Raw genomic sequence first — 26,482 nt, forward strand, 5'->3', positions numbered from 1 at the left:
CAACATTTTGCTTGTGAAAATCGGTGGTTGATGTCACAGGACGTCCAACTCTTTGTTTGTCACGCAGGTCAGATGTTCCTTCCTCAACATCTATAAACTTACTCACCCAACGACACACAGTACTCACATCAACACAATCACCATAAACTGCTTTCATTCTCTGATGAATCTCTTTTGGGGTGACATCTTCTGCTATCAGGAATTCAATGACTGAACGTTGCTTAAATCGCATTGACCGACTGCCTGCACAAGGTTCCATACTTTACACTGTAACAACACAACCGTTCATGCTAAGGCTTCCCACCAACTGGAGCTGTAGAGAAGAGGCTACGGAACAAGCCAGTACCTGCCACATACCAATGCTGCCAACTATTGAAGAGATACGAAGGTGGAGGCATTACTTTTCAGTCAATCCTAGTATTAACTAGGTAATGGCGGAAATGGCTGATTGGTCATGCCTCTCATAGGTCCTTGATAGTTCCTTGCTAGGCACTCCTGCACTACATGGTCTACAATTTGCTCAGATTCCCCACAGTCATGCACGACCGAAACTGATATACCCCCCACTTCATGGAGTTGCACTTCACATAGCCTGTTTTTATTCTTTCAGTCTTATCTAAATGTTCGTAAGACGATTCATTTCCAGAAGTTCTTGTGTGGAATCTGCATTCTCTTAATGGGTGAGCATCAATGGTCGAAGTTCAAGAGCATTATACAATATACTTTAGACAGGTATGTGCTGAGCAGTATTGTGAGAGATGTAAAAGAACCACTGTAGTTTGACAACCATGTTGGTAGCTGCTACAAAACAAAAAAAAAGGCACCACTGGAAATTAAAATTCTATCCACTGGCTTGGCAGAATATCCTAAGAAGTTTTGGTCTTTTGTTAAATCTGTAAATGGGTCAAAGCCATCTGTCTAGGCTCATTGTGATGTTGAAACAGAGGATGACACAGAAAAGGCAGAAATACTAAACGTCTTTTTCTAAAACTGTCTCACACAGGAAAGTTGCACTGGTGTTCCTCCTTTAAATTGCCGTGTGAATAAAAAAATGACAGATAATGAAATAAGAGACCAAGGGTTAGTAAAACAAATGAAATCGCTCAAAAGAGGAAAGGTTACTGGACCCAATGGGATACCAGTCTGATTCTACGCAGAGTGTGTGAAAGAAGCTGCCTCTCTTTCACCTGCAGTGTATCACAGGATCTAGAGGAACAAAGTATTACTAATGACTGAAAAAAGGCACAGGTCATTCCTGTTTCAAGAAGGCTCATCAAACAGATGCACAAAACATATGACTATTTCTCTGACTTCAGTCTGTTTGGAACGCATATTATGTATGCAAAGTGACATTTCTGACGGCCAAAAATTTCCTCTGTAAGAATCAACATTGATTCTGAAAACAACCATCATGTGAAACCCAGCTCATTCTGTTCATCATGAGATCCAGGAAGCGGTGGATACAGGCACCCAGAGAGATGCCGTGTTCCTTGACTTCCAGAAAGTGTTCGGTACAGTTTTGCAATGCTGCTTAGTGAACCAAACACGAGCATATGGAATATCTGACCAAATGTGTGATTTAACTGACAAGTTTCTAGCAAACAGAACACAGCCTGTTATTCTGCACCAAGGAATTATCACAGGACCATTACTTTTTAACAACTCATATAATTGACCTATTATACAACACAGGAAGTTCCATGAAGCTTTTTGTTGATGATACTGTAGCATACAGAGAAGTCACAACAGTAGAAAATTGCAGTGAAATGCAGGAAGATCTGCAGAGGATAGACATTTGGTGCAGGGAGTGGCAACTGACACTCAACATAAAAAAGTAATGTAATGCTAATACATAGACAGAAAAACCCTTTATTTTATGATTTCATGATTGCAGAGCAATCACTGGGAGCAGTTATTTCCATAAAATATCTAGGAGTAAGTGTATGGAGAAATATGAAGAGGAATGACCACATAAACTTAACTGGAAGTAAGGCAGATGCCAGACTGAGATTAACTGGGAGAATCTTCCAGAAATGTAGTTCAACAACAATGGAAGTGGCTTATAAAACACTGCTTCGACCAATACTCGAATATTGCTCATCAGTCTGGAATTTGTACCAGATAGGATTGATAGAGGGAACGGAGAAGATCCAAAGAGCAGTGTGTTTCATTACAGGTTCGTTTAGTATGTGCACAAGTGCCACGGACATACTCAGTCAACTCCAGTGGCAGATGCTGCAAGAGAGGCATTCTGCATTATGGTGCAGGCTACTGATAAAATTCCAAGAACACATGTTCCTAGAAGAGTCAACCAATATATTGCTTCTGCCTACTTATATCTCTTGAAAAGGCAATGAAGATAAAATCAGAGAGATTCATGCCTATATGAAGACTTAACAGCAGTCATCCTTCTGATGAACGGTACGGGACTGGAACACGAAAGAGGGGAAGTAATAGTGGCACACGAAGTACTCTCCACCACACAACATGAGGTGGCTTGCAGAGTATAAATGTAGATGTAGATGATACTTTTTGTCCATGTCCTCTTCCATTCTTCACTAATATCAAAGTTTGACCCTATGATATTTTCCCAAGTTGATTCCAGGGACTTCTACCGATGCTATGTTAGGTTGTTTATGCCCATAAGGGAGGTATTGTTGTCAATCAGGGTAATGTAATTTATTCCATTCTTGGGAGCCTGGATGCTCGGATCTTAGCTCAGATAGTAGAATATTGCTAAGTGCAGGAAATCATGGTGAAGGAGCAGTTTTTAATGTACCAGTTATAATCATCATGGTTTCATCAGTTGTACATAAAAATTTTTAACATGTGCATTTTTGTACCAACAAAAATCACAATATTTCTAGGGTCAAATATGCTGTAGCTGTTGTTGTTGTTGTGCAAAATGTTTTTGCTTAAATCCTCCCATGCTATCCTAGTAAGTTTCCAACGATGTTGTTTCTTGTTTTTATTTGTGACTATCTTAATCAAGGTGTTCACTGTTAAGTTGAGGAATGGTTTAGGACAACACTGAGGTATTTAGGATGGAAGTTGTGCTGTACACTCTTCCCACCAAATGTGACACTAAGTTCTTTGGCTGCTAAACAGTTATTTAGGTGAAATGCACACACTTAAATCTAAATAACTGTCTAGCAGCTAATCAACTAAATATCACATTCCTTGGGAAGAAAGTAAGATTATATGTGATTAGGATCACTCCTTATACTGGTAACCATAAGAATAGTAATAAGCTACCATTTTAAAGGGTGTCTTCCTAAAAATCATCATGCACATTTTCTTTGGTGTTTCAGCAGACATTTGCAATTCTGCTTTTGCAATGTGCAACTGGAGTCAGCCTAAACAAATACTGCTCATCATTTCTTTCATGCGGGCTGGTGGCAATGAAAAGCACCGGTTTGTTTCCTTTTACAAACAAAATGAGTTTTAAAATGGAATTTTATGTGGCTATTCAACAGAGAGGTCCCAAACTAGTCTAGTGCAATATTTGTTTCACTGATATGTATTAACAGGGGTAAAACATGAGGAATAAGAAGTACTCCAGCAGTGAAAGCACTGCCCTGGCCCACACTGACTGCAACCACCATGCAGAAGCACGCTACTCCGTTGCTGGTGAAATACTGATAATTATTCATCTTTTACTGTTCCAGTTAATATATATAGATAAAATGGGTAATGCACTAGACTGGGAGTGCTCTATCGAATGGGCACCTAAAAGCCTGATTTAAAAATAATTTTGCTTCTAACAGGGAACCAACCGATACTTTCCGTCAACGCTGGGAGTTGCGCGTAAGTGGTGATGAGCAGGTTTTGTTTGGAATGACACCACCTACATGGTGCAAATATATGCCAAACACTAGAGAACACATGCCTGATGACCCTTAGGAAAGACACTTGTATAGTAATGTAAAATTCAAGAATCACACCAGTTTGGATTATATAAGTATGAACACCTCCAAGGGAGCTTATGTGCTGGGTTGGGGAACACTATAAGAAAAGGTAACCAACATCAATATGAAGCCTTTTACCAGAATATGAGACTACAGTATAACCCTACTTTTATATTCACACAATCAACATTTTCTGCTATTTACAACAGTTTTAAATGTGTGAAAACAATGCCTCCCAAAAACAAAGCATGGATGACTTCAGAACTTTTTGAAAATACAGTTGCATAGTCTTGATACAAACATGGGAGCCTATAAAAAGAAAATTCTCCTATTTGTAGACTGTTGCCCTGTAAATCGTCAAAAGATATATTTATGAAATTTGCATTTGGAATTCCTGCTGTGCACAGGAGAGCTGCAAGGTATAGCTGAATGTTGGTATTACCCATGTTTTCAAAAAATTGAACATGAAATCCACTGTGGATAAGGCATTATATCTGGTGGAGACTGAAAAAGGCATGGCCTCCTCTAAAGTATCAATTCTGAAAGTTCTGCATTATACAGCAAAAATGTAGAAGAAGAGGAAGGAGTCCACCATCCCAAACTACTTTACAAAAACTGGAATTCTCCAAACAGATGAAGGAACAGTTGTTCTAGCAGATCTGGGAATGATAATGGTGATAGTGTCAACTCCACTGTGGAAAAAGTTGCAGTTGCGAGTATCTAGGGCAATATTTCCTGCATGTTGATGACAATACTTTCACCATAGACTGCGTGTCTGTGAAAGACATCATGGATTCTCAAACTCAGGAAAATACAACAGAGGAAGTGAGAGCAGTGATAGTCATAATAATGATGACAGTGCCGGGTCTTGCATTGTGGATGTAAATGCAGCAGCGAATACAATAAAGAAATACAGGATGTATATTAAGTCTGGGGACACTTCCAATTATTTATTGCACAAGAACTAAACATTGTACAGATGTCATACATATTACATTTTGAAGAGAAACTCTGAAAGTTTTTTTTACAAACATTCAATATGCGTACCATGAGTGACCCAGCAAACATCAATACCGTAATTGAATTCTTGCCATACCCATCCCAACATGGCATCGTCAACTGTGGCAGTCGCTTCCTGTATTCTCTCCCAGAGCTCTGCTACATCATGTGGTAGAGGCGGTACAACACCAGATCTTTAATGTGACCCCACAGAAAAAAGTCACGGGATGCATGATGCACCGATTTCTTTGGACTCCTTATGAATGTCTCTCATATGCGCTCCACATTCACTTCACTCACGCAGGGACATCCGCTTCTCTTTGCCGGGCACATGCAACCTGATGTAACGAATTTGTTGTCAGTGGTAAATGGCCTTCCTTGTTGGTGGCTTCTTACTATACTTGGTTCTAAATATCCGTTTAACAGCTGAAGCACACTTGTTTTTGTCGAACTCCAACACACAGAAAGCTCGCTTCCCACATGAACGCGCCATGTTTGCGACTAGTGCTATCGGCAAATTACCAAACTATGCTGTGGCGGTGTACATGAAAAAGCTTTCAGGGTTTCTCTTCAAAATGACATATGTATGATATCTGTACAATGTTTGGTTCTTGTGCAATAAATATTTGAAAGTGTCCCTGGACTTTACGTACACCCTGTATATGTCCGCTGGGGATGTAGGCATCAGAACTTTTAAATGTATGTATGAACTAGAAGATCAGATTAAAAGCTTCACTAGAAGAAATGAAAACAAAAACAATTCTCGCCTTTTTGGTAGTATTGAAGGAGTTATCAACATGATTATGAAATGACAAAATTTTTTAAGACCAAGGTTTTCAAATAAAACTCAGTACAGTAAATAAAATGGGTTGTGATGTTTTGTGACACTTGGTGGCTGAGTGGTAAAATGCCAGACTACAGATTCAAAGGTCTTGTATTGCACCCCAGGTCAGTCATAGGGTTTTTATCTGTCACTTAACACTTTTTCATATCTGACAATGTTTGTTAATGTGAAAAATGTTGAGGCGCATCGGGATTCGGAAGCCTCATTAAACTGTGAGTTTTCCCATAACTATTGGAACAAGTCAATTTGAAGATCAGAGAAAGGCAATGGGATATCACCTCCAATAGGAGTCCCCACCTCCCAATGAAGTAATGTGGTGTTAAAATCAACCTTTGAGCCAAGGAAAGCTTTTCATTGATGTTTCTTGAAGTAAGTGTTTAGCAAGTAATTTCCCACCGTTTACATTTTTCTGCACTAATGGCCTTGCCACAGTGATAACACTGGTTCCCACCTGATCACCAAAGGTAAGCACAGTTGGGCTTGGCTAGCACTTGGACAGGTAACTGTTCGGGCCTGCCGAGCGCAGTTGGCAAGCAGGGTACTCAGCCCTCATGAGGCCAATTGAGGAACTATATTATCGAGAAGCAGAGGTTCCAGTCACAATAGCTGACAATGGATGGGAGAGCGACGTGTTGACCACAGAACTCTTCGTACCCTCATCCAGTGATGCCTATCGGCTGAGGATGATGCACTGGTCAGTCAATACCCCTGGGTATTCCGACGAGTTTGGATGGAGTTTAGTTTAATTTATATTTTTCTGCAACTAACACAACTTCTTAAAGTGCCATAGAAAGTGTAAAAGAGGGTTTTCACTGTATATCCATATGATTATCACAGTCTCCTCTTACAGGTTCAAAACAGTGCCTTGTACATGCCATGTGAGCTTCTCTCTCATTTTCAGCCTGTAAGTCATAAGTGTATTGCGTTCATTGACGTCTGACACTGGTCCCTAAATTCACCATACAATAAATAAACACAAGAAATTCTTTAACTAAAATTAACACTTTCACTGTGGAAATGCGCTATATGTAAAAATTCTACAACTGAATTTGTATCAACAGCATTTAAAATGAAATTATCATGTGACTTTGATTTTTGTCACATTTTATTTTGGTTTTTAGGTCTGTGATACAGATGAGAATAACGTTATTTTTGTTCTTAAACCCGTATCAGCACTAACTGTAGAAGACGCCAAATAGTTTTCAATAACATAATGCAACTTTAGATAAAAGGATGATGTAAGGGAAGAAGTAATGTTACAGGAAAAGTTTAACATGAGCTCAACAACTCTATCAGAATAAAGTCCTCTTTGTTTTTAATCCACGGTAGTTGAGCTGAAGTCGTCAATAGCTGCAACCACAATTGTCTTATGACATTACAAGTACTGACAACATGCAAGAAGCATCAGAGTTCATTTATGCATGCATGGAAACATGAAACAGGCAGTACATGGAACACTGTTATAAAATGACACAGTGAAGTCAGTTGAAGACAATGTAGGACTTATAGTACACAGTGTGCAGTAAGTCTTGCAAATGTATTTATGTGTAACAAATCAGTCCCAGTTTCACAAATTCTAGACTTCGTGCTGAATCTGAGTGACATACAAAACAGAGAGAGACAGACAGGTAGACTGTGGCAGAGTAGTGTGTAAAGAAAGGCCACAAAATGCTACTGGAAAGATGAGAATTTGGTCCATTCAATAACTTGTTGAAATTTAACTATAAAAGAGGCAGCTGATATTTGAGTACAACACAGAAATTTTAAAAGTGGTTAAGTGTAGACATTCAGGAGAGCATGAGGGTGGTCTTTGAACACCAGTCAAAAACAATGAACAACGTTTTGTGATATGTTGGTGAGAACAGCAATTTTGAGGAGAAGCTGAGCTCTTACACTCCCAGAGGTAACAAGAAAGGCTAGATTTGCGGTGTGTGCTAGACTCTCCTTACCACGCAAGTATAAGTTAGACCCACCTTTGGAAGATTCTGAATTCTGCTGTTTTGAATGTATAAGGAGGACACTTTGCCATTGGTTGCTGTTAATGTTTTAATTCCTGAAGACAATGGCAGTGAGGGCTGTCTAAAGCTTCAGAATTTTAACTAAACTGCTCAAAAGCCGAAAGGATATTGTTTACTCATATTGATACAGAAGATTCTAAAGGCACAAGAGCTCTATTACGTCAACAATAATACTAACACAACAACAATTAGACTGCAAAGAACACACAAAGCAATAATTACACATTTTGAACACACAAAAGACAATAAATTAATAATAAGAATAAAAAGAAGAACACGAAAAGCATAAACAATAACAAAAATTATAGTAAAGCAAAAAGTAAATAAAACTTAAATGGAATACCATTATAAAATGACACAGTGAAGTCAGGATCTGGCGCATTCTCCATCAGCTCGCATTTGCCCATTTCAGTGAAGTATGTGACCTTTGTTGTTACAGATTTTGCCTTCTCTACAAACCTGAAAAAATGTGACAAAGACTACTAAAGTGCAATACGAGGCAACAGGCTAAAATATCTGTAAAGAATATGGACACTTTTTAAAAAACTCTGCATGTACCATGAATTGAAGCAATCCCTATCACACTACCTTGAGGTATGCCAGAAACTATCTTTGCTTCTGACATTGCCTCACCATTATAAATTTTATACAGATTTGTGTTTGCTAGAAACTCTACAATCTAACTGCATATCTGGATAATTGGAATGTACATATTTACTAGGCAATGGTGTGAAACAGTATCATTCCGCACATTCAGTGGCTGCAGAAACAATGTTGATTTTTACGTATGAGTAGTTTAACCTCCAGAAAATCTTGAATCTCTCTTAAATCCTTATTTCATTATAAATAAGACGTAATTACTTACAAAGCTGAGATAATTTATTGTATCTGTTTTATTGACTTTAGACTCCACAACAACCAGTTGCAAGAAGAATATAAGTATTATTCTATTTTTCTCAGACCTTAGGTCTGGTTAAAAATGGAAAGTGACGCGGACCTTCATCAAGCGTGACTTCCTTTTAACTGTACGGTATATGTCACATTGTATTTAGGAACTTTCGGGTTATTGAACACGTATCAATAATTACGGATTTCTGTAGTTGTATATATACGTTTGGATGTAGATGTATTGCGTTGATGTAATGGTGGATATCGTGTGGTATGACTCCCGTAGTTGATAGTATAATCGGTATAATGTCAACTTTATCCTGATGCCACATGTCATTGACTTTCTCAGCCAGTTGGATGTATTTTTCAATTTTTTCTCCTGTTTTCTTCTGTATATTTGTTGTATTGGGTATGGATATTTGGATTAGTTGTGTTAATTTCTTCTTTTTATTGGTGAGTATGATGTCAGGTTTGTTATGTGGTGTTGTTTTATCTGTTATAATGGCTCTGTTCCTATATAATTTGTATTCATCATTCTCCAGTACATTTTGTGGTGCATACTTGTATGTGGGAACGTGTTGTTTTATTAGTTTATGTTTTATGGCAAGTTGTTGATGTATTATTTTTGCTACATTGTCATGTCTTCTGGGGTATTCTGTATTTGCTAGTATTGTACATCCACTTGTGATGTGATCTACTGTTTCTATTTGTTGTTTGCAAAGTCTGCATTTATCTGTTGTGGTATTGGGATCTTTAATAATATGCTTGCTGTAATATCTGGTGTTTATTGTTTGATCCTGTATTGCAATCATGAATCCTTCCGTCTCACTGTATATATTGCCTTTTGTTAGCCATGTGTTGGATGCGTCTTGATCGATGTGTGGCTGTGTTAAGATGATACGGGTGCTTGCCATGTAGTGTTTTCTTTTTCCAATTTACTTTCTTTGTATCTGTTGATGTTATGTGATCTAAAGGGTTGTAGGAGTGGTTATGAAATTGCAGTGGTGTAGCCGATGTATTTATATGAGTGATTGCTTTGTGTATTTTGCTAGTTTCTGCTCGTTCTAGAAAGAATTTTCTTAAATTGTTTACCTGTCCATAATGTAGTTTTTTATGTCGATAAACCCCTTCCTCCTTCCTTTCTGCTTAATGTGAATCTTTCTGTTGCTGAATGTATGTGATGTATTCTATATTTGTGGCATTGTGAACGTGTAAGTGTATTGAGTGCTTCTAGGTCTGTGTTACTCCATTTCACTACTCCAAATGAGTAGGTCAATATTGGTAAAGCATAAGTATTTATAGCTTTTGTCTTGTTTCTTGCTGTCAATTCTGTTTTCAGTATTTTTGTTAGTTTTTGTCTATATTTTTCTTTTAGTTCTTATTTAATATTTGTATTGTCTATTCCTATTTTTTGTCTGTATCCTAGATATTTATAGGCATCTGTTTTTTCCATCGCTTCTATGGAGTAACTGTGGTTATTCAATATGTAATCTTCTTGTTTAGTGTGTTTTCCCTTGACTATGCTATTTTTCTTACATTTGTCTGTTCCAAAAACCATATTTATATCATTGCTGAATACTTCTGATATCTTTAGTAATTGGTTGAGTTGTTGATTGGTTGCTGCCAGTAGTTTTAGATCATCCGTGTATAGCAAATGTGTGATTTTGTGTAGGTATGTTCCAGTAATATTATATCCATAATTTGTATTATTTAGCATGTTGGATTGTGGGTTCAGAGCAAGACAGAACCAGAAACGACTTAATGAGTCTCCTTGGTATATTCCACACTTAATCTGTATTGGCTGTGATGTGATATTATCTGAATTTGTTTGGATATTAAGTGTGGTTTTCCAGTTTTTCATTACTATGTTTAGGAACTGTATCAATTTAGGATCTACTTTGTATATTTCCAATATCTGTAGTAACCATGAGTGTGGTACACTATCAAAAGCTTTTTGGTAATCAATGTATGCATAGTGTAGTGACCATTGTTTAGTTTTAGCTTGATATGTCCCCTCTGTATCTATTATCAGTTGCTCTTTACATCCTCGTGCTCCTTTGCAACAGCCCTTTTGTTCTTCATTTATAATTTTGTTCTGTGTTGTATGTGTCATTAATTTCTGTGTAATGACTGAAGTTAATATTTTGTAGATTGTTGGTAGGCATGTTATGGGGCGATATTTAGCTGGGTTTGCTGTGTCTGCTTGATCTTTAGGTTTCAGATAGGTTATTCCATGTGTAAGTGTATCAGGGAATGTGTATGGGTCTGCAATGTAACTGTTAAATAATTTAGTTAGATGTGAATGTGTTGAGGTGAACTTCTTTAGCCAGAAATTTGCTATTTTATCATTTCCAGGGGGTTTCCAATTGTGCGTGGAATTAATTGCTCGGGTGACTTCATGTTGCAAAATTATCACTTCAGGCATTTGTGGTATCATCTTGTATGAGTCTGTTTCTGCATGTACCCACCGTGCATGCCTGTTATGTTGTACCGGGTTTGACCATATGTTGCTCCAGAAGTGTTCCATGTCTGTTATGTTTGGTGGATTGTCTATTTTAATGTGTGTTATTATTATTATTATTATTACTATTTTCCTTTCTCAGACGTTATGTCTGGTTAAAAATGGAAAGTGACACGGACCTTGATCAAGCGTCACGTCCTTTTAACTGTACGGTATATGTTACATTGCATTTAGGAACTTTCGGGTAATTGAACCTGTATCAATAATTACAGATTTCTGTAGTTGTATATATAAGTTTGAATGTAGCTGTATTGCGTTGATGTAATGGTGGATATTGTGTGGTATGACTCCTGTAGTTGATAGTATAATTGGTATAATGTCAACTTTATCCTGATGCCACATGTCCTTGACTTTCTCAGCCAGTTGGATGTATTTTTCAATTTTTTCTCTTGTTTTCTTCTGTATATTTGTTGTATTGGGTATGGATATTTCGATTAGTTGTGTTGATTTCTTCTTTTCATTGGTGAGTATGATATCAGGTTTGTTATGTGGTGTTGTTTTATCTGTTATAATGGTTCTGTTCCTGTATAATTTGTATTCATCATTCTCCAGTACATTTTGTGGTGCATACTTGTATGTGGGAACATGTTGTTTTATTAGTTTATGTTGTATGGCAAGTTGTTGATGTATTATTTTTGCTACATTGTCATGTCTTCTGGGGTGTTCTGTATTTGCTAGTATTGTACATCCGCTTGTTATGTGATCTACTGTTTCTATTTGTTGTTTGCAAAGTCTGCATTTATCTGTTGTAGTGTTGGGATCTTTAATAATATGCTTGCTGTAATATCTGGTGTTTATTGTTTGATCCCGTATTGCAATCATGAATCCTTCCGTCTCACTGTATATATTGCCTTTTGTTAGCCATGTGTTGGATGCGCCTTGATCGATGTGTGGCTGTGTTAGATGATACGGGTGCTTGCCATGTAGTGTTTTCTTTTTCCAATTTACTTTCTTTGTATCTGTTGATGTTTTGTGATCTAAAGGGTTGTAGGAGTGGTTATGAAATTGCAGTGGTGTAGCCGATGTATTTATATGAGTGATTGCTTTGTGTATTTTGCTAGTTTCTGCTCGTTCTAGAAAGAATTTTCTTAAATTGTCTACCAGTCCAAAATGTAGGTTTTTTATGTCGATAAATCCCCTTCCTTTCTGCTTAATGTGAATCTTCCTGTTGCTGAATGTATGTGATGTATTCTATATTTGTGGCATTGTGATCGTGTAAGTGTATTGAGTGCTTCTAGGTCTGTGTTACTCCATTTCACTATTCCAAATGAGTAGGTCAATATTGGTATAGCATAAGTATTTATAGCTTTTGTCTTGTTTCTTGCTGTCAATTCTGTTTTCAGTATTTTTGTTAGTCTTATTATTATTATTATTATTGATGACAGCCCATCACAACCATACAAAAAATATAGTAAAGCAATAAATGCTTTGAGTCAGTGAACTTACCAAACTGTCTCACTATGTGCATCAGAGATGAGTCATGAAGTAAATATTGCACTGTTATGTTTGGACAATACGCTAGGTCTGTCAGCTGTTATAGGGTATGCATGCTAATAAGATGGATACTTATATTATATGCAATGCTTGAAAATGACCAACTGTTGAACTGTTGAAGCTACCTATGAACTAAATACAATAAGGAAAATATAGTGCTGCCATGGGGCACAATGGTTATGTCCTACTCAAAACATTATTCTACTTGTTCTTTTACCATTTCACTTGGGTCAACTTCAGATCTCGACTTTTAATGCTTGGAACTTTGACCTCTGACCACAATAACGAATTTATCTTCAGCTAAGAATAATGTCAGATTACTTATGTTTGGGGTCTCAAATGTAGATCGTTATAGTAATCTCAAAGTACAGACTTAGGCACTGTAGTCTGTGCTAGATCGATGTATCAACAGAAATGTGAAGATATACGAGACAACAAAATGTGTCTTATGAACATTTCCTTAGCTGCTGTATCTATTAGTTCATTTTCCTCAGTTACTATTTTTCCTAGGACAGAGGAAACTGCACCTCCTTCCCTAAACTTACAGGCAGAGAAGGGAGTCTGGGACAAATTTCTCTGCTGGATATATGAGACACTAGGACATTAATGAACATAAAGGGGACAAAGAATTCCATTACATGAATCATTTTTCTTGTTAGTGCTCATGTACTGTGTCTTGGGCCTTGATACTGACAAGGCATAAAATTCTCTGGTTAGCATTTGAACTTGTGCAACACTTGGCCTTCCACCAAAGAACGATTGTTACAAAAGATGACCCAAAGACATGGGATGGATAAGTCAATACCATGGTGAATTATGCTTCCAAAGTAATACAGCCAGTCTGCAGATCTACCTTGTTGAGAAACTTCCTGAGGTATTAAACATGTGTACTACAGCTTGGCTCAAACCTATACCTCTGCCTTTTGTAGCACATGCTCTTACCAAGCGAGCTATGCAAGTACAATTCACAAGCTAAGCTCAAATCCTACCTTTACCTCTTTCCTCTATTGCAATCCAATGTACTCTCCGCCCTACTGTATAATGAAGGATTATTTCTGGAAACTGTCTCATTATTCATTCAGAGAATTAATTCTGGTGACTATCATGGAATCTTTTTCCAGGTAAAGCTGTACAGCAAAGAGAGTCAGTCTATGAAGTGCTCATTTCAGTGGAGATTACTATTAACTTCACAATGAGAAGAAGTGCCAAAGGTGTAGGAGAAGACTAATAAATTGATGACAGAAAAGAATCTGAGTGTTAAAAAAGCATGTCATACTTAGTTTTTACAAATACAACTCAAACTCACTCACAACAGCCCGATTCCTGAGGCAAGTTGATGTTAAATCCAGTGCACTCCTTATGGTAAAGTTTCGGTGTAAGACAGAGAGAACTGTGTTAGGTGTTAGTAAGAGCAACGTTAGCAACAGTTTCTTGCAGCAACAGGAGAAAGGAATCCTATTGATACTCTAACAAACAAATCTACAATAAAAGAGATGGATAAAGAACTGTGTATCATTTACAAGCCAAATCATATGACCTTCAGTTTTGTCCCTGATACAACCACCCTTTGAGTAGAGGTGTAACCTCTTCACTAAAAGTTTCAGTAGATTTAAAATATGTCTGCTACAGACACCAGTTTGGGGGCTTCTCTTAAACTAGTAGTCTCAATTTCTTTCTGTTAATTTACTGATGTTACATAGCGCGCAGAAGCCATTGCATATAGAAGCCTTTTTAGCACCGACTTTGTTCTATATTTCTATTTTACTTCTGTTTTCCATCTGAGAAAAAGCTAACCCCATAGAAGCAACCCTGTGACAGGTGAGAAATATGTTTACTGTGCTCTCATATAGCTTATAGTTTCTTAGTTTATATTAAACAGTGTATTTGTTGCCACTCTAATATAATAGATTTCACTCGTGAACGTGAGAGACTGCATCATCTGAGCCAAAATATGTTTATAGTTTCTTGATATGAGAAACACAAACACTGTTAACTCCTTTTCATTTCAGAATTAAGTAAATAGTTGTAATATTTTATTATTTAGTACCTATTTTTAGGAAATACTCCCACTTTAGATAATTTCTGAAAAAATGTGACCTTTAGGAGTGATTTTGTAAATGAATAATCTGTTTATTCAACAATTCAAGAATTTATTCCTGTTACAAGAGTGTGATTGATCATTTGTGTGAAGTGTTCACCTTGCCATAAGGTTTTTAGCCTGAGATTTGGTGTAATAGTTGTTGCAAGTTCTTTTCATTGCAGCAGTTGAAACGGGGTGGTTGTGGGGGAAGTAAGTGAGGTTCCTCAGTTGTTCTATAGGACATGCAGCAGAAATAGAAGTTAGTGAGATGGGAAGGGAAGATTGTTCTTGTCCCTCAGAATGAACCATATGAGGCAAGAAAATATTTGGGCAGGTTAAGGGGAGACAAGATAAAAAGAGAGATGGGAAGTGTCAACAAGGAGCAGAAAGAAGAGGCGCAGGATTTTCTTAATCAGTTTTTTCATTACCGTGGGATGTAGAGTGTGCATGGATTTGAAATTTCCTAGGAGTTTAAAAGTGTGTTGGACCTGAACTAGAATAAGGAACATTTGTTTTTTGTGGGCTCCATCGGTAGAGCATCTGCTTGTGAAAGGTAAAGGTTCTGAGTTCAACTCCTGGTCTGGAACACAATTTTAATTGGCCAGAAAGTTACAACAGATCTGAGTTGTCTCAGTTAGATGTAGCTGAGCCACGTATTAGTATAGGTATAGACAAGACACATAAAACTTTCAGAGATTATTTGAAAAGCACAATTGCAAGCAAATAAAAAAAAAGTTACTTTATTGTAACTACATCTGTTAGTCAAGGACAGTTCAATTGCTGGTTTCATATCTATTTACAGGGACTCAAAATATGAAGAAAACAATTTAAACATCTTTATAAAAATATTTTGAAAAGATGCCACCTTCATCAACAAAATAAAAACAATATGGGGCACAGTGAAAGAAAAGACTGGGAGAACCACAAAGGAGAATGAGCAGCAGCAGATACCTTTAAAAAAATGATGAATCAGTAATAGACACATAAAGAGTGGTAGATCTCCTCAAAGAGTACTTTTTATCTGTTACTGATAACATGGGGTTCACAGATTGATAAATAATTCCCTGAAATATCTGTGACCAGACTATCAATAACTTCAGTAATATGGATATGTCATATACGTCATCAAAAGTAACACCTGTCATAAAAATTTTAGCCTCAAAAACATTGCGTTCTTTTGCATTTTACAATGTATTAAGTTATTTATGTTACTAGACATTTAAAAATGGGACATGCCTTGATTGGCTGAATTATGTTGAAATATGCCTTTGTACAAGAACGGGGATACAGAAATGAAACCGAGCTGTCACTCAGTTTTACTTTTGCTAGTATTCTCAAAAATTAAAAAATTAATTAATTTGCAAATAAGTGGCTTATAAACTATCTGCTCACAAACAACACATTTACTTTAATTTCTGAAGGGTGGCAGTATTTAAAACACTATTTGCGTATACACTGAAAACGCACTTCATTTGTTAGATGAATTATGGCTTATTAATGTGTTTTCTGTGACTTTTGAGAGACGTATGAGCCTTATTTATAATATCCATTTAAGAAAATTGAAATATAATGGTACCACTAGTCATGCTGCAAATCGTTTTAACTCACATACATCAAGGTGACAACAGTCATGGATCACCTCCTAATATCATGTCGGACCTCCTTTTGCTCGGCATAGTACAGCACCTCGATATGGCATGGACTCAACAAGTCGTTGGATGTCTCTGCAGATATACTGAGCCATGCTGCCTTTATAGCCACCCGTAATTGCAAAAATATTGGTAGTGCAGGATTTTGCGTATGATCTCACATCTCGATTATGCCCAATAAATGTTCGACGGAATTCCTGTGGGACGATCTGGGTGGCCAAATCATTCACTCGAATTGTCCACAACATTATTCAAACCAACTGCGAACAACTGCGGCCGGGTGATATGAAGCACTGTCATCCATAAAAAGTCCACTGTGGTTCAGGTGGACCAGAGGACCAATTCATTTCATGTAACCACAGCCCACACCATTATGGAGCCACCACTAGCTTGCACAGTGCCTTATTGATAACTTAGACCCATGGCTTCATGGTATCTGTGCCAAAATTGGACCATACCATCAGCTCTTACCAACTGAAATTGGGGCTTTCCTGACCAGGCCATGGTTTTCCATTTGCCCAGGGTCCAACCGATATGGTCATGAGCTCAAGAGAGGCACTACAGGCAATGTCACGCTGTTAGCAAAGGCACTGGCATTGGTCATCTGCTGCCATAGCCCATTAATGTCACATTTTGCCGCACTGTCCAAACAAATACTGCTGCTGCTCTCAGTCGCTTACTGAAGATCATCTCATTCATTTACTGAAGATCATCGACCACTGCATTGTCCGTGGTGAAAGGTAATGCTTGAAATTTGGAATTCTCGGCATTCTCTTGACACTGTGGATCTTGGAATATTGGATTTGCCAACTATTTTCGAAATGGAATGTCCCATGCTTCTAGCTCCAACAACTATTCCATGTTCAAAAGTCTGTTGATTCATGTTGTGTGTTCATAATCACATCGGAAACTTTTGCACATGAATCACCTGAGACCAGATGACAGCTCCGCCAGTGGACTGCCCTCTTATACCGTGTGCAAGCGATACTAGCGCTATCTGTGCAGGTGCATATCGCCATCCCATGACTTTTGTCACTTCAGTGTATGACTTTTGTCACCTCAGTGTATCTCTAAGAATATGAAAAGAGTCTTAACATGACAAGTCAAGGGATTAGGCTGCCATTCACCTCTAAATGAGAAATAGTTACATTTAAGGTCCCTGAAGTTCTAGTTTATGGCCACTGCTTTTTCTTAAGTATATTTATGCTCTTCCAACAGTTTCATTGCCAGATAATAAATCTGTTTTATTTGCAGATAATAAAATACTAGGGCAAAATGGCAAGTGAAATGCAGTTGTAGGAAGTTCTGTTGAAAATTTTCCCATTGACATATAATGGTTTGCAGCCAATTAATTGTCACTAAAATTGAAAATATTCACTGTACACTGTTCAGAACCAGTGAACAATTTTCACCCACCATAAGTATATGATATTATTGATGTCATAGATTCTTGAAATCACACTTCATAATAATAAACATTGCAGGGATAAGCATACCACAAAACTGCTTACATTCATAAACACCTTGATGTTTGTCCACTTTCATTCCATAACTTCATATGGTATCATATTTTGAGATAACTCCACAAGCCAAGACAAAGTTGCTTGGTCCAAAGGTGTCTAGGTTGAATCATTTGTAATGTGAATTCAAGAACATCCTCAAGACACCTGTTCAAAGAATTGGATACACTAACTACTGTTTCTGTGTGTATTTATTCCTACATAAAATCTGTCACAGATAATATATCCTTCTTTTTTAGCCAATAGCTTGGTTCATGAATCTAATAATATGAATAAGAACAATTTGCATAAATAGTTAAAAAGCACTTACTTCGGAGGAACATTATTAAGGAAAAAATTTTGCGATACAAAGTTTAGCTTGTAATAAAAACGAGTTTAAGGGGAGTCTGAAGGACTTATCAACGGAAAACTCCTCCACTCCAACAACACTTTTCCATAGTAAAAGCAAGTGGTGTATAGCACTGTTGACATAATTCATGATGTGAAGTAGCATATGTGGGATCCTGCCCACTCGTCTAACATAGGGTGCCTAGGAAGTTGTTTTCTCAGATAGCTACACAACATTCAAGCAAATCTTATTAATGGAGTTCATTATAGTAAATTAAATTGACAATACTTAACTTGTGTACGTACAAGATGGGTTGCAAGAAATTGGCGACATGCAAATAATCAATGTCCTTCGACATATACAATTTCCATGCAAGCAAATCGCACAAGCTCATAAGTCACTGCTATAGAAATTATACCACAGCTCGTCTTCTGGTGCGGCTCTTCTAGTGCGCGGCTCTTCTAGTGCGGCCGAGCCTAGCTGGAGCAGCGCTTATATTCTCTTCTTGATCAATTTCTTTCAAATTTTTACACAATGCTCTAATAAACATTCAGACAGACACTGGCTGTGTATTTTTAAATATATGTAATATATAAATATTTATTTAATACAAAAAGATTTAATGCTCTTAGCAGAAGTCTCGTAAATTTCTTCAAACTGTTACAAGATACTCTACTAACATTCAGAAGGACATACATTATAATTTTTTTAAACAACATTGTAAAGATTTTCTTTTACAACTGACTGCAAGAAAGGAAATGCTGTGCTGTGAAAATGTGTGGTTTTGATTCCATTCGCGCAGTCAGTTTTAACTGAATCATCCGTAACTATGCAATCCCTATCTGTTCACTATTTAAAACTATGACGAGAAATACTGTCACTGAAGCTACTATCCTCACGGATGCAGCAGTTGGGGATGTGTCTCTTTAGCCCTTGTATTAATGATCCAAACCAGTTTACTCACTCATTTTAAGCGACTTAATTTCCCAATCAAGGTTTCATTCACAGTAACTATAAACAAGGCTTGAGGTTAGAGGAGGGGGGGGGGGGGGGGAGATGGACAGAAAGTGGGAGAGAGAGAAAATAACAGAGACAGTTGTGGAAGGAGGAGAGGGACACTGAAAAAGGTGAGGAGGAAATGAAAGAGATGGACAGTGACAGAGTGGAGGAGAACGAGAACAGGGAGGAGTGGGGGAGCAGAATGAGGAAATGCAGAAAGAGGGAGGAGGAGGAGGAAATGGACACAGAAATGCGGCAGAAGCAGATTACGATGTATAAGGGGCATTCAAAAAGAAACGAGCCAAAGGCATAATTACAGAAACGAGTACCTTTATGTTAGAAGTATTGACCCTGGCTGCTGAGACACTTGTCCCACTGCAACACAAGGCGGTGAATGGCTGTCTCATAAAATTCCCGGGGCTGTAATGTTAACCAGTTCTGCATGTACAGCTGGACGTCATCGTCCACACGAGTGCAGGAAAGGTTATGCTGATGTTCTTCTTTGACAAAGATGGCCCCCTTCTGATTCACTTCCTGCAGCATGAAACAACAGTGTATGCCCAGCGTTACTCGCAAACCTTGACCACGCTTCTCAAAGCGATCAAATCAAAACAAGGCAATCTCACCCGTGGTGTCATTTTACTGCACAACAATGCAAAGCCTCATATGGCCAACACATTCGCGGCACTCCTGCAGAAATTCAAATGGGAGGTTTTTGTCCACCCTCCATACAATCTGGTTCTGTCTCCCCATGATTAAGCCATTTTTGGTCCCCTTAAAAAGGCTCTGAGGGGCATACGATCCACCTTGGACAATGACGTCCAGCTGTAAGTGTGAGACTGGTTAACATCACAGCCATTCACCGCCTTGTGTCACAGTGGGACAAGTGTTTCAAAAGCCAGGTTCAATATATCTAACATACAGATACTGGTTTCTGTAATTATGCCTGCAGCTCGTTTCTTTTTGAACGCCCCTTATACTTTGATTTGCTGAGCTTGGCTGAGTATCAAACTGCTATTTGTCTATTTTCATGTCGTGCCCCACAGATCTTATATATTTGAAAAATTCATGTTGCTGCCTCGAGCTGTTGGTAAAATACTTTATTTACACAATCAGTTTCAGTCATCTGACCATCATCAGGTTCATAAAGGTATTTACAACATCAAGTTAGGCGAAATAGGAAATCATCATCGGAAGGTGATAAAACCATATCATAATATAAGTTGCATCATAAATTTATAGAGATTGTACAAGGCAGCGTACTCATTCACATCCGAACTAATCGGCTTTAACGCGGTGAACAGATTCAAACCATTTACGCTGGTTTTGTGATTTTATCACCTGACGATAATGCTTTTGTATTTCGCCTAACATGATGCTGTGATACTTTTACGAACCTGATGATGGTCAGATGAGCTTTAACGCGGTGAACAGATTCACACCATTTACGCTGGTTTTGTGATTTTATCACCTGACGATAATGCTTTTGTATTTCGCCTAACATGATGCTGTGATACTTTTACGAACCTGATGATGGTCAGATGACTGGAACTGGTTGTGTAAGCAAAGCATTTTACCAGCAGCTCGAAAGAGTATTATGACTTTTTCAAATACTATCTGTGTGTTTATAGCTTCTGATGATGCCTGCTGTGTTAAAAAAAAAATGTTTGCCACATGTCTTACACCATTGTCTTATGCCTACAAATCAGCAAGGATACAAATACTGGCTGTGAAAGCCTGCATCGTATGATCCTCTGGTACAGTTTTGACGGGTTCTAAAATGAGTGGGGGAATGAATGCACCATGCGCTCTCAACATTTCAGCTGTGAGTTTTGGTGCCGGTCACGTACCGACAACATTTCTGTCGATTACGCTCTCTCGGTATCCGCTATCAACTCTTTGCCAGAGTGACAGTAAGAAGTGACTGAAACACAGGCTCCACCCCTGCCGTAATCTGATATGTAGCAGCAAGCTGTGTCTGGAGGTGCACGTGTCATGGCCGTCAGCCCTGCCACAGGTAAAAGGATTGTTGCCGTAATCAGCTTACCTGCCACAGAAGCCAGTCCACGCAGAAGTCTCCTGACATATAATAGAACTACTACAATACTTATTTAGATTGTACTTTACACACACACACACACACACACACACACACACACACACACCAAATCAGTTGGTTCTATTGAGAAATTCATCAATGGAGTAGAAGGAGTTGGCCACCAATAAATCCTTTAGGCTTCTCTTAAACTAAATTTCATTGGTTGTTAAGCTTTTTATGGCTGTTGACAAGTTATTGAAAATATGTGTTCCTGAATAATGCACATCTTTTTGTACAAGAGTAAGTGACATTAAATATTTGTGAAGATTATTCTTATTTCTAGTATTGATTCCATGAACTGAGCTGTTGGTTTGAAAACAGTGATATATTTTTAATGACAGATTTCATAAGGGAATAAATATATTGGGAAGCAGTAGTTAGTATCCCTAGTTCCCCAAACAGGCCTCTGCAGGATGTTCTTGAGTTCACACCACACATAACTCTTATTGCACATTTTTGTGCCCAGAAAACTTTAGCTTGGCTTGATGAATTACCCCAAAAAAGTCCCATATGACATTATGGAATGAAAGTAAGCATAGTATGCCAGCTTTTTCATTTTTATATCCCCTATGTCTGACAGAACTGCAAATAGAGATTTGTTTAGACACTTTAGCAGTTCTGTGGTGTGCTCTTCCCAGTTGAATTTATTATCAAGCTGTAATCCCAAGAATTTAAACACTGTACACTTCTTCTATCTGCTTGTCATCATATTTTAGACATATACACACGGGACACCCCTTACAAGTTCTGAACTGCATGAAGTGTGTTTTTGCAAAGTTTAGTGACAAAGAATTGTCTAGGAACCAGTGATAATGTCCACAAATATTTTATTGGCCAATCTTTCTACACTTAATTTGCTATTTATTGCAACATTTGTATCATTGGCAAACAAAACAAACTTGGCATCTGGTAATGTCACTGATGAAAGGCCATTGATATACACAAGAAAAAGTAAGGGCCCTAAGATGGAACCTTGTGGGACCCCACATGTAATTAGTTTCTGATTGGAAGATGCCTGATAACTTAATACATGTCTCTTTCCTAATAACACCCTTTGCTTCCTGCCAGAGATATAAGATTTGAACCATTTTGCAGCATTTCCTGTTACACCATAATATTCTAATTTACTTAAAAGGATATTGTAATTTACACAGTCAGATGCCATTGACAGATCACAAAATATACCAGTTGCCTGTAATTTTTTGTCTGATGAATTAAGTACATTTTCACTGTAAGTGCAGATATCCTTCTCAATATCAGAACCCTTTAAAAATCCGAACTGCAATTTTGACAGTATGTTATTTGTGATAAGATGGTTATAAAGCCAACTGTATATTATCTTTTCTAAAATTTTCGCTATGGAAGTTACTTGAAATGTCTGGTCTGAGGTATCCCATGGCAGAATCTGCAGAACCTGACAACCCCCATCTTTTCAGTAATACTTATGTTAAATAGTTCTGCAACACTATACACATCTGTCACCAATGTATTATTCACTCTTAATGCTATTTGCTCCTCTTTATGTCTGATTCTACCATCTCCTCCTTCACTATATTCCACATTGTCTTATATATGCTTTGGTGTCCGTATTACAGTCTTTAATATTTTGTGCTATAGCATATCTGTTTCAGATTGACAGATACAATTTTCTTTTTCTTTTACAAGATACGACTATTCTTTGAGTAATCTATGGCTTTTTGTAGACTTTGCTCTAACCTTGATAAGTTTTGGGGGAAAACAATGTTCAAATTGTTGTTGTGGTCATCAGTCCTGAGACTGGTTTGATGCAGCTCTCCATGCTACTCTATCCTGTGCAAGCTTCTTCATCTCCCAGTATCTACTGCTACCTACATCCTTCTGAATCTGCTTAGTGTATTCATCTCTTGGTCTCCCTCTACGATTTTTACCCTCCACACTGCCCTCCAATGCTAAATTTGTGATCCCTTGATGCCTCAAAACATGTCCTACCAACCGATCCCTTCTTCTAGTCAAGTTGTGCCACAAACTTCTCTTCTCCCCAATCCTATTCAATACCACCTCATTAGTTACGTGATCTACCCACCTTATCTTCAGCATTCTTTTGTAGCACCACATTTCGAAAGCTTCTATTCTCTTCTTGTCCAAACTAGTTATCGTCCATGTTTCACTTCCATACATGGCTACACTCCATACAAATACTTTCAGAAACGACTTCCTGACACTTAAATCTATACTCGATGTTAACAAATTCCTCTTCTTGAGAAACGCTTTCCTTGCCATTGCCAGTCTACATTTTATATCCTCTCTACTTCGACCATCATCGGTTATTTTACTCCCTAAATAGCAAAACTCCTTTACTACTTTAAGTGTCTCATTTCCTAATCTACACTCCTGGAAATGGAAAAAAGAACACATTGACACCGGTGTGTCAGACCCACCATACTTGCTCCGGACACGGCGAGAGGGCTGTACAAGCAATGATCACACGCACGGCACAGCGGACACACCAGGAACCGCGGTGTTGGCCGTCGAATGGCGCTAGCTGCGCAGCATTTGTGCACCGCCGCCGTCAGTGTCAGCCAGTTTGCCGTGGCATACGGAGCTCCATCGCAGTCTTTAACACTGGTAGCATGCCGCGACAGCGTGGACGTGAACCGTATGTGCAGTTGACGGACTTTGAGCGAGGGCGTATAGTGGGCATGCGGGAGGCCGGGTGGACGTACCGCCGAATTGCTCAACACGTGGGGCGTGAGGTCTCCACAGTACATCGATGTTGTCGCCAGTGGTCGGCGGAAGGTGCACGTGCACGTCGACATGGTACCGGACCGCAGCGACGCACGGATGCACGCCAAGACCGTAGGATCCTAAGCAGTGCCGTAGGGGACCGCACCTCCACTTCCCAGCAAATTAGGGACACTGTTGCTCCTGGGGTATCGGCGAGGACCATTCGCAACCGTCTCCATGAAGCTAGGCTACGGTCCCGCACACCGTTAGGCCGTCTTCCGCTCACGCCCCAACATCGTGCAGCCCACCTCCAGTGGTGTCGCGACAGGCGTGAATGGAGGGACGAATGGAGACGTGTCGTCTTCAGCGATGAGAGTCGCTTCTGCCTTGGTGCCAATGATGGTCGTATGCGTGTTTGGCGCCGTGCAGGTGAGCGCCACAATCAGGACTGCATACGACCGAGGCACACAGGGCCAACACCCGGCATCATGGTGTGGGGAGCGGTCTCCTACACTGGCCGTACACCACTGGTGATCGTCGAGGGGACACTGAATAGTGCACGGTACATCCAAACCGTCATCGAACCCATCGTTCTACCATTCCTAGACCGGCAAGGGAACTTGCTGTTCCAACAGGACAATGCATGTCCGCATGTATCCCGTGCCACCCAACGTGCTCTAGAAGGTGTAAGTCAACTACCCTGGCCAGCAAGATCTCCGGATCTGTCCCCCATTGAGCATGTTTGGGACTGGATGAAGCGTCGTCTCACGCGGTCTGCACATCCAGCATGAACGCTGGTCCAACTGAGGCGCCAGGTGGAAATGGCATGGCAAGCCGTTCCACAGGACTACATCCAGCATCTCTACGATCGTCTCCATGGGAGAATAGCAGCCTGCATTGCTGCAAAAGGTGGATATACACTGTACTAGTGCCGACATTGTGCATGCTCTGTTGCCTGTGTCTATGTGCCTGTGGTTCTGTCAGTGTGTTCCCCAGGAATGTGTCAATAAAGTTTCCCCTTCCTGGGACAATGAATTCACGATGTTCTTATTTCAATTTCCAGGAGTGTAATTCCCTCAGCATCACCCGACTTAATTTGACTACATTCCATTATCCTCGTTTTGCTTTTGTTGATGTTCCTCTTATATCCTCCTTTCAAGACACTGTCCATTCCGTTCAACTGCTCTTCCAAGTCCTTTGCTGTCTCTGACAGAATTACAATGTCATCGGCGAACCTCAAAGTTTTTACTTCTTCTCCATGAATTTTAATACCTACTCCGAATTTTTCTTTTGTTTCCTTTACTGCTTGCTCAATATACAGATTGAATAGCATTGGGGAGAGGCTACAACCCTGTCTTACTCCTTTCCCAACCACTGCTTCCCTTTCATGCCCCTCAACTCTTATAACTGCCATCTGGTTTCTGTACAAACTGTAAATAGCCTTTCGCTCCCTGTATTTTACTCCTGCCACCTTCAGAATTTGAAAGAGAGTATTCCAGTTAACATTGTCAAAAGCTTTCTCTAAGTCTACAAATGCTAGAAACGTAGGTTTGCCTTTTCTTAACCTTTCTTCTAAGATAAGTCGTAAGGTCAGTATTGCCTCACGTGTTCCAACATTTCTACGGAATCCAAACTGATATTCCCCGAGGTCGGGTTCTACCAGTTTTTCCATTCGTCTGTAAAGAATTCGCGTTAGTATTTTGCAGCTGTGACTTATTAAACTGATAGTTCGGTAATTTTCACATCTGTCAACACCTGCTTTCTTTGGGATTGGAATTATTATATTCTTCCTGAAGTCTGAGGGTATTTCGCCTGTCTCATACATAGTGCTCACCAGATGGTAGAGTTTTGTCATGACTGGCTCTCCCGAGGCCATCAGTAGTTCAAATGGAATGTTGTCTACTCCCGGGGCCATGTTTCGACTCAGGTCTTTCAGTGCTCTGTCAAACTCTTCACGCAGTATCTTATCTCCCATTTCGTCTTCATCTACATCCTCTTCCATTTCCATAATATTGTCCTCAAGTACATCGCCCTTGTATAAACCCTCTATATACTCCTTCCACCTTTCTGCCTTCCCTTCTTTGCTTAGAACTGGGTTGCCATCTGAGCTCTTGATATTCATACAAGTGGTTCTCTTCTCTCCAAAGGTTTCTTTAATTTTCCTGTAGGCAGTATCTATCTTACCCCTAGTGAGACAAACCTCTACATCCTTACATTTGTCCTCTAGCCATCCCTGCTTAGCCATTTTGCACTTCCTGTCGATCTCATTTTTGAGGCGTTTGTATTCCTTTTTGCCTGCTTCATTTACTGCATTTTTATATTTTCTCCTTTCATCAATTAAATTCAATATTTCTTCTGTTACCCAAGGATTTCAAATGTTCAAATAAGGTAAGTAATTTATTAGCAAACGTGTTATATTTTTCATTCATGCCA

The 26,482-nt window shown here is 38.9% G+C and overlaps 1 protein-coding gene across 1 annotated transcript in view; it reads right to left on the minus strand.

Moving 5' to 3' along the window:
• Positions 1-26,482, minus strand: part of LOC126175561 (serine/threonine-protein kinase PLK4) — a 237,778-nt gene that overhangs the window by 26,918 nt on the left and 184,378 nt on the right. Inside the window, exon 11 of the mRNA XM_049922415.1 lies at positions 8,113-8,228. Coding sequence (XP_049778372.1) covers positions 8,113-8,228 — 116 coding nt within the window. The remainder of the gene's footprint in view (positions 1-8,112; positions 8,229-26,482) is intronic.

This window comes from Schistocerca cancellata, chromosome 3, assembly GCF_023864275.1.
Source record: "Schistocerca cancellata isolate TAMUIC-IGC-003103 chromosome 3, iqSchCanc2.1, whole genome shotgun sequence".
Classification (NCBI taxonomy): domain Eukaryota; kingdom Metazoa; phylum Arthropoda; class Insecta; order Orthoptera; family Acrididae; genus Schistocerca; species Schistocerca cancellata.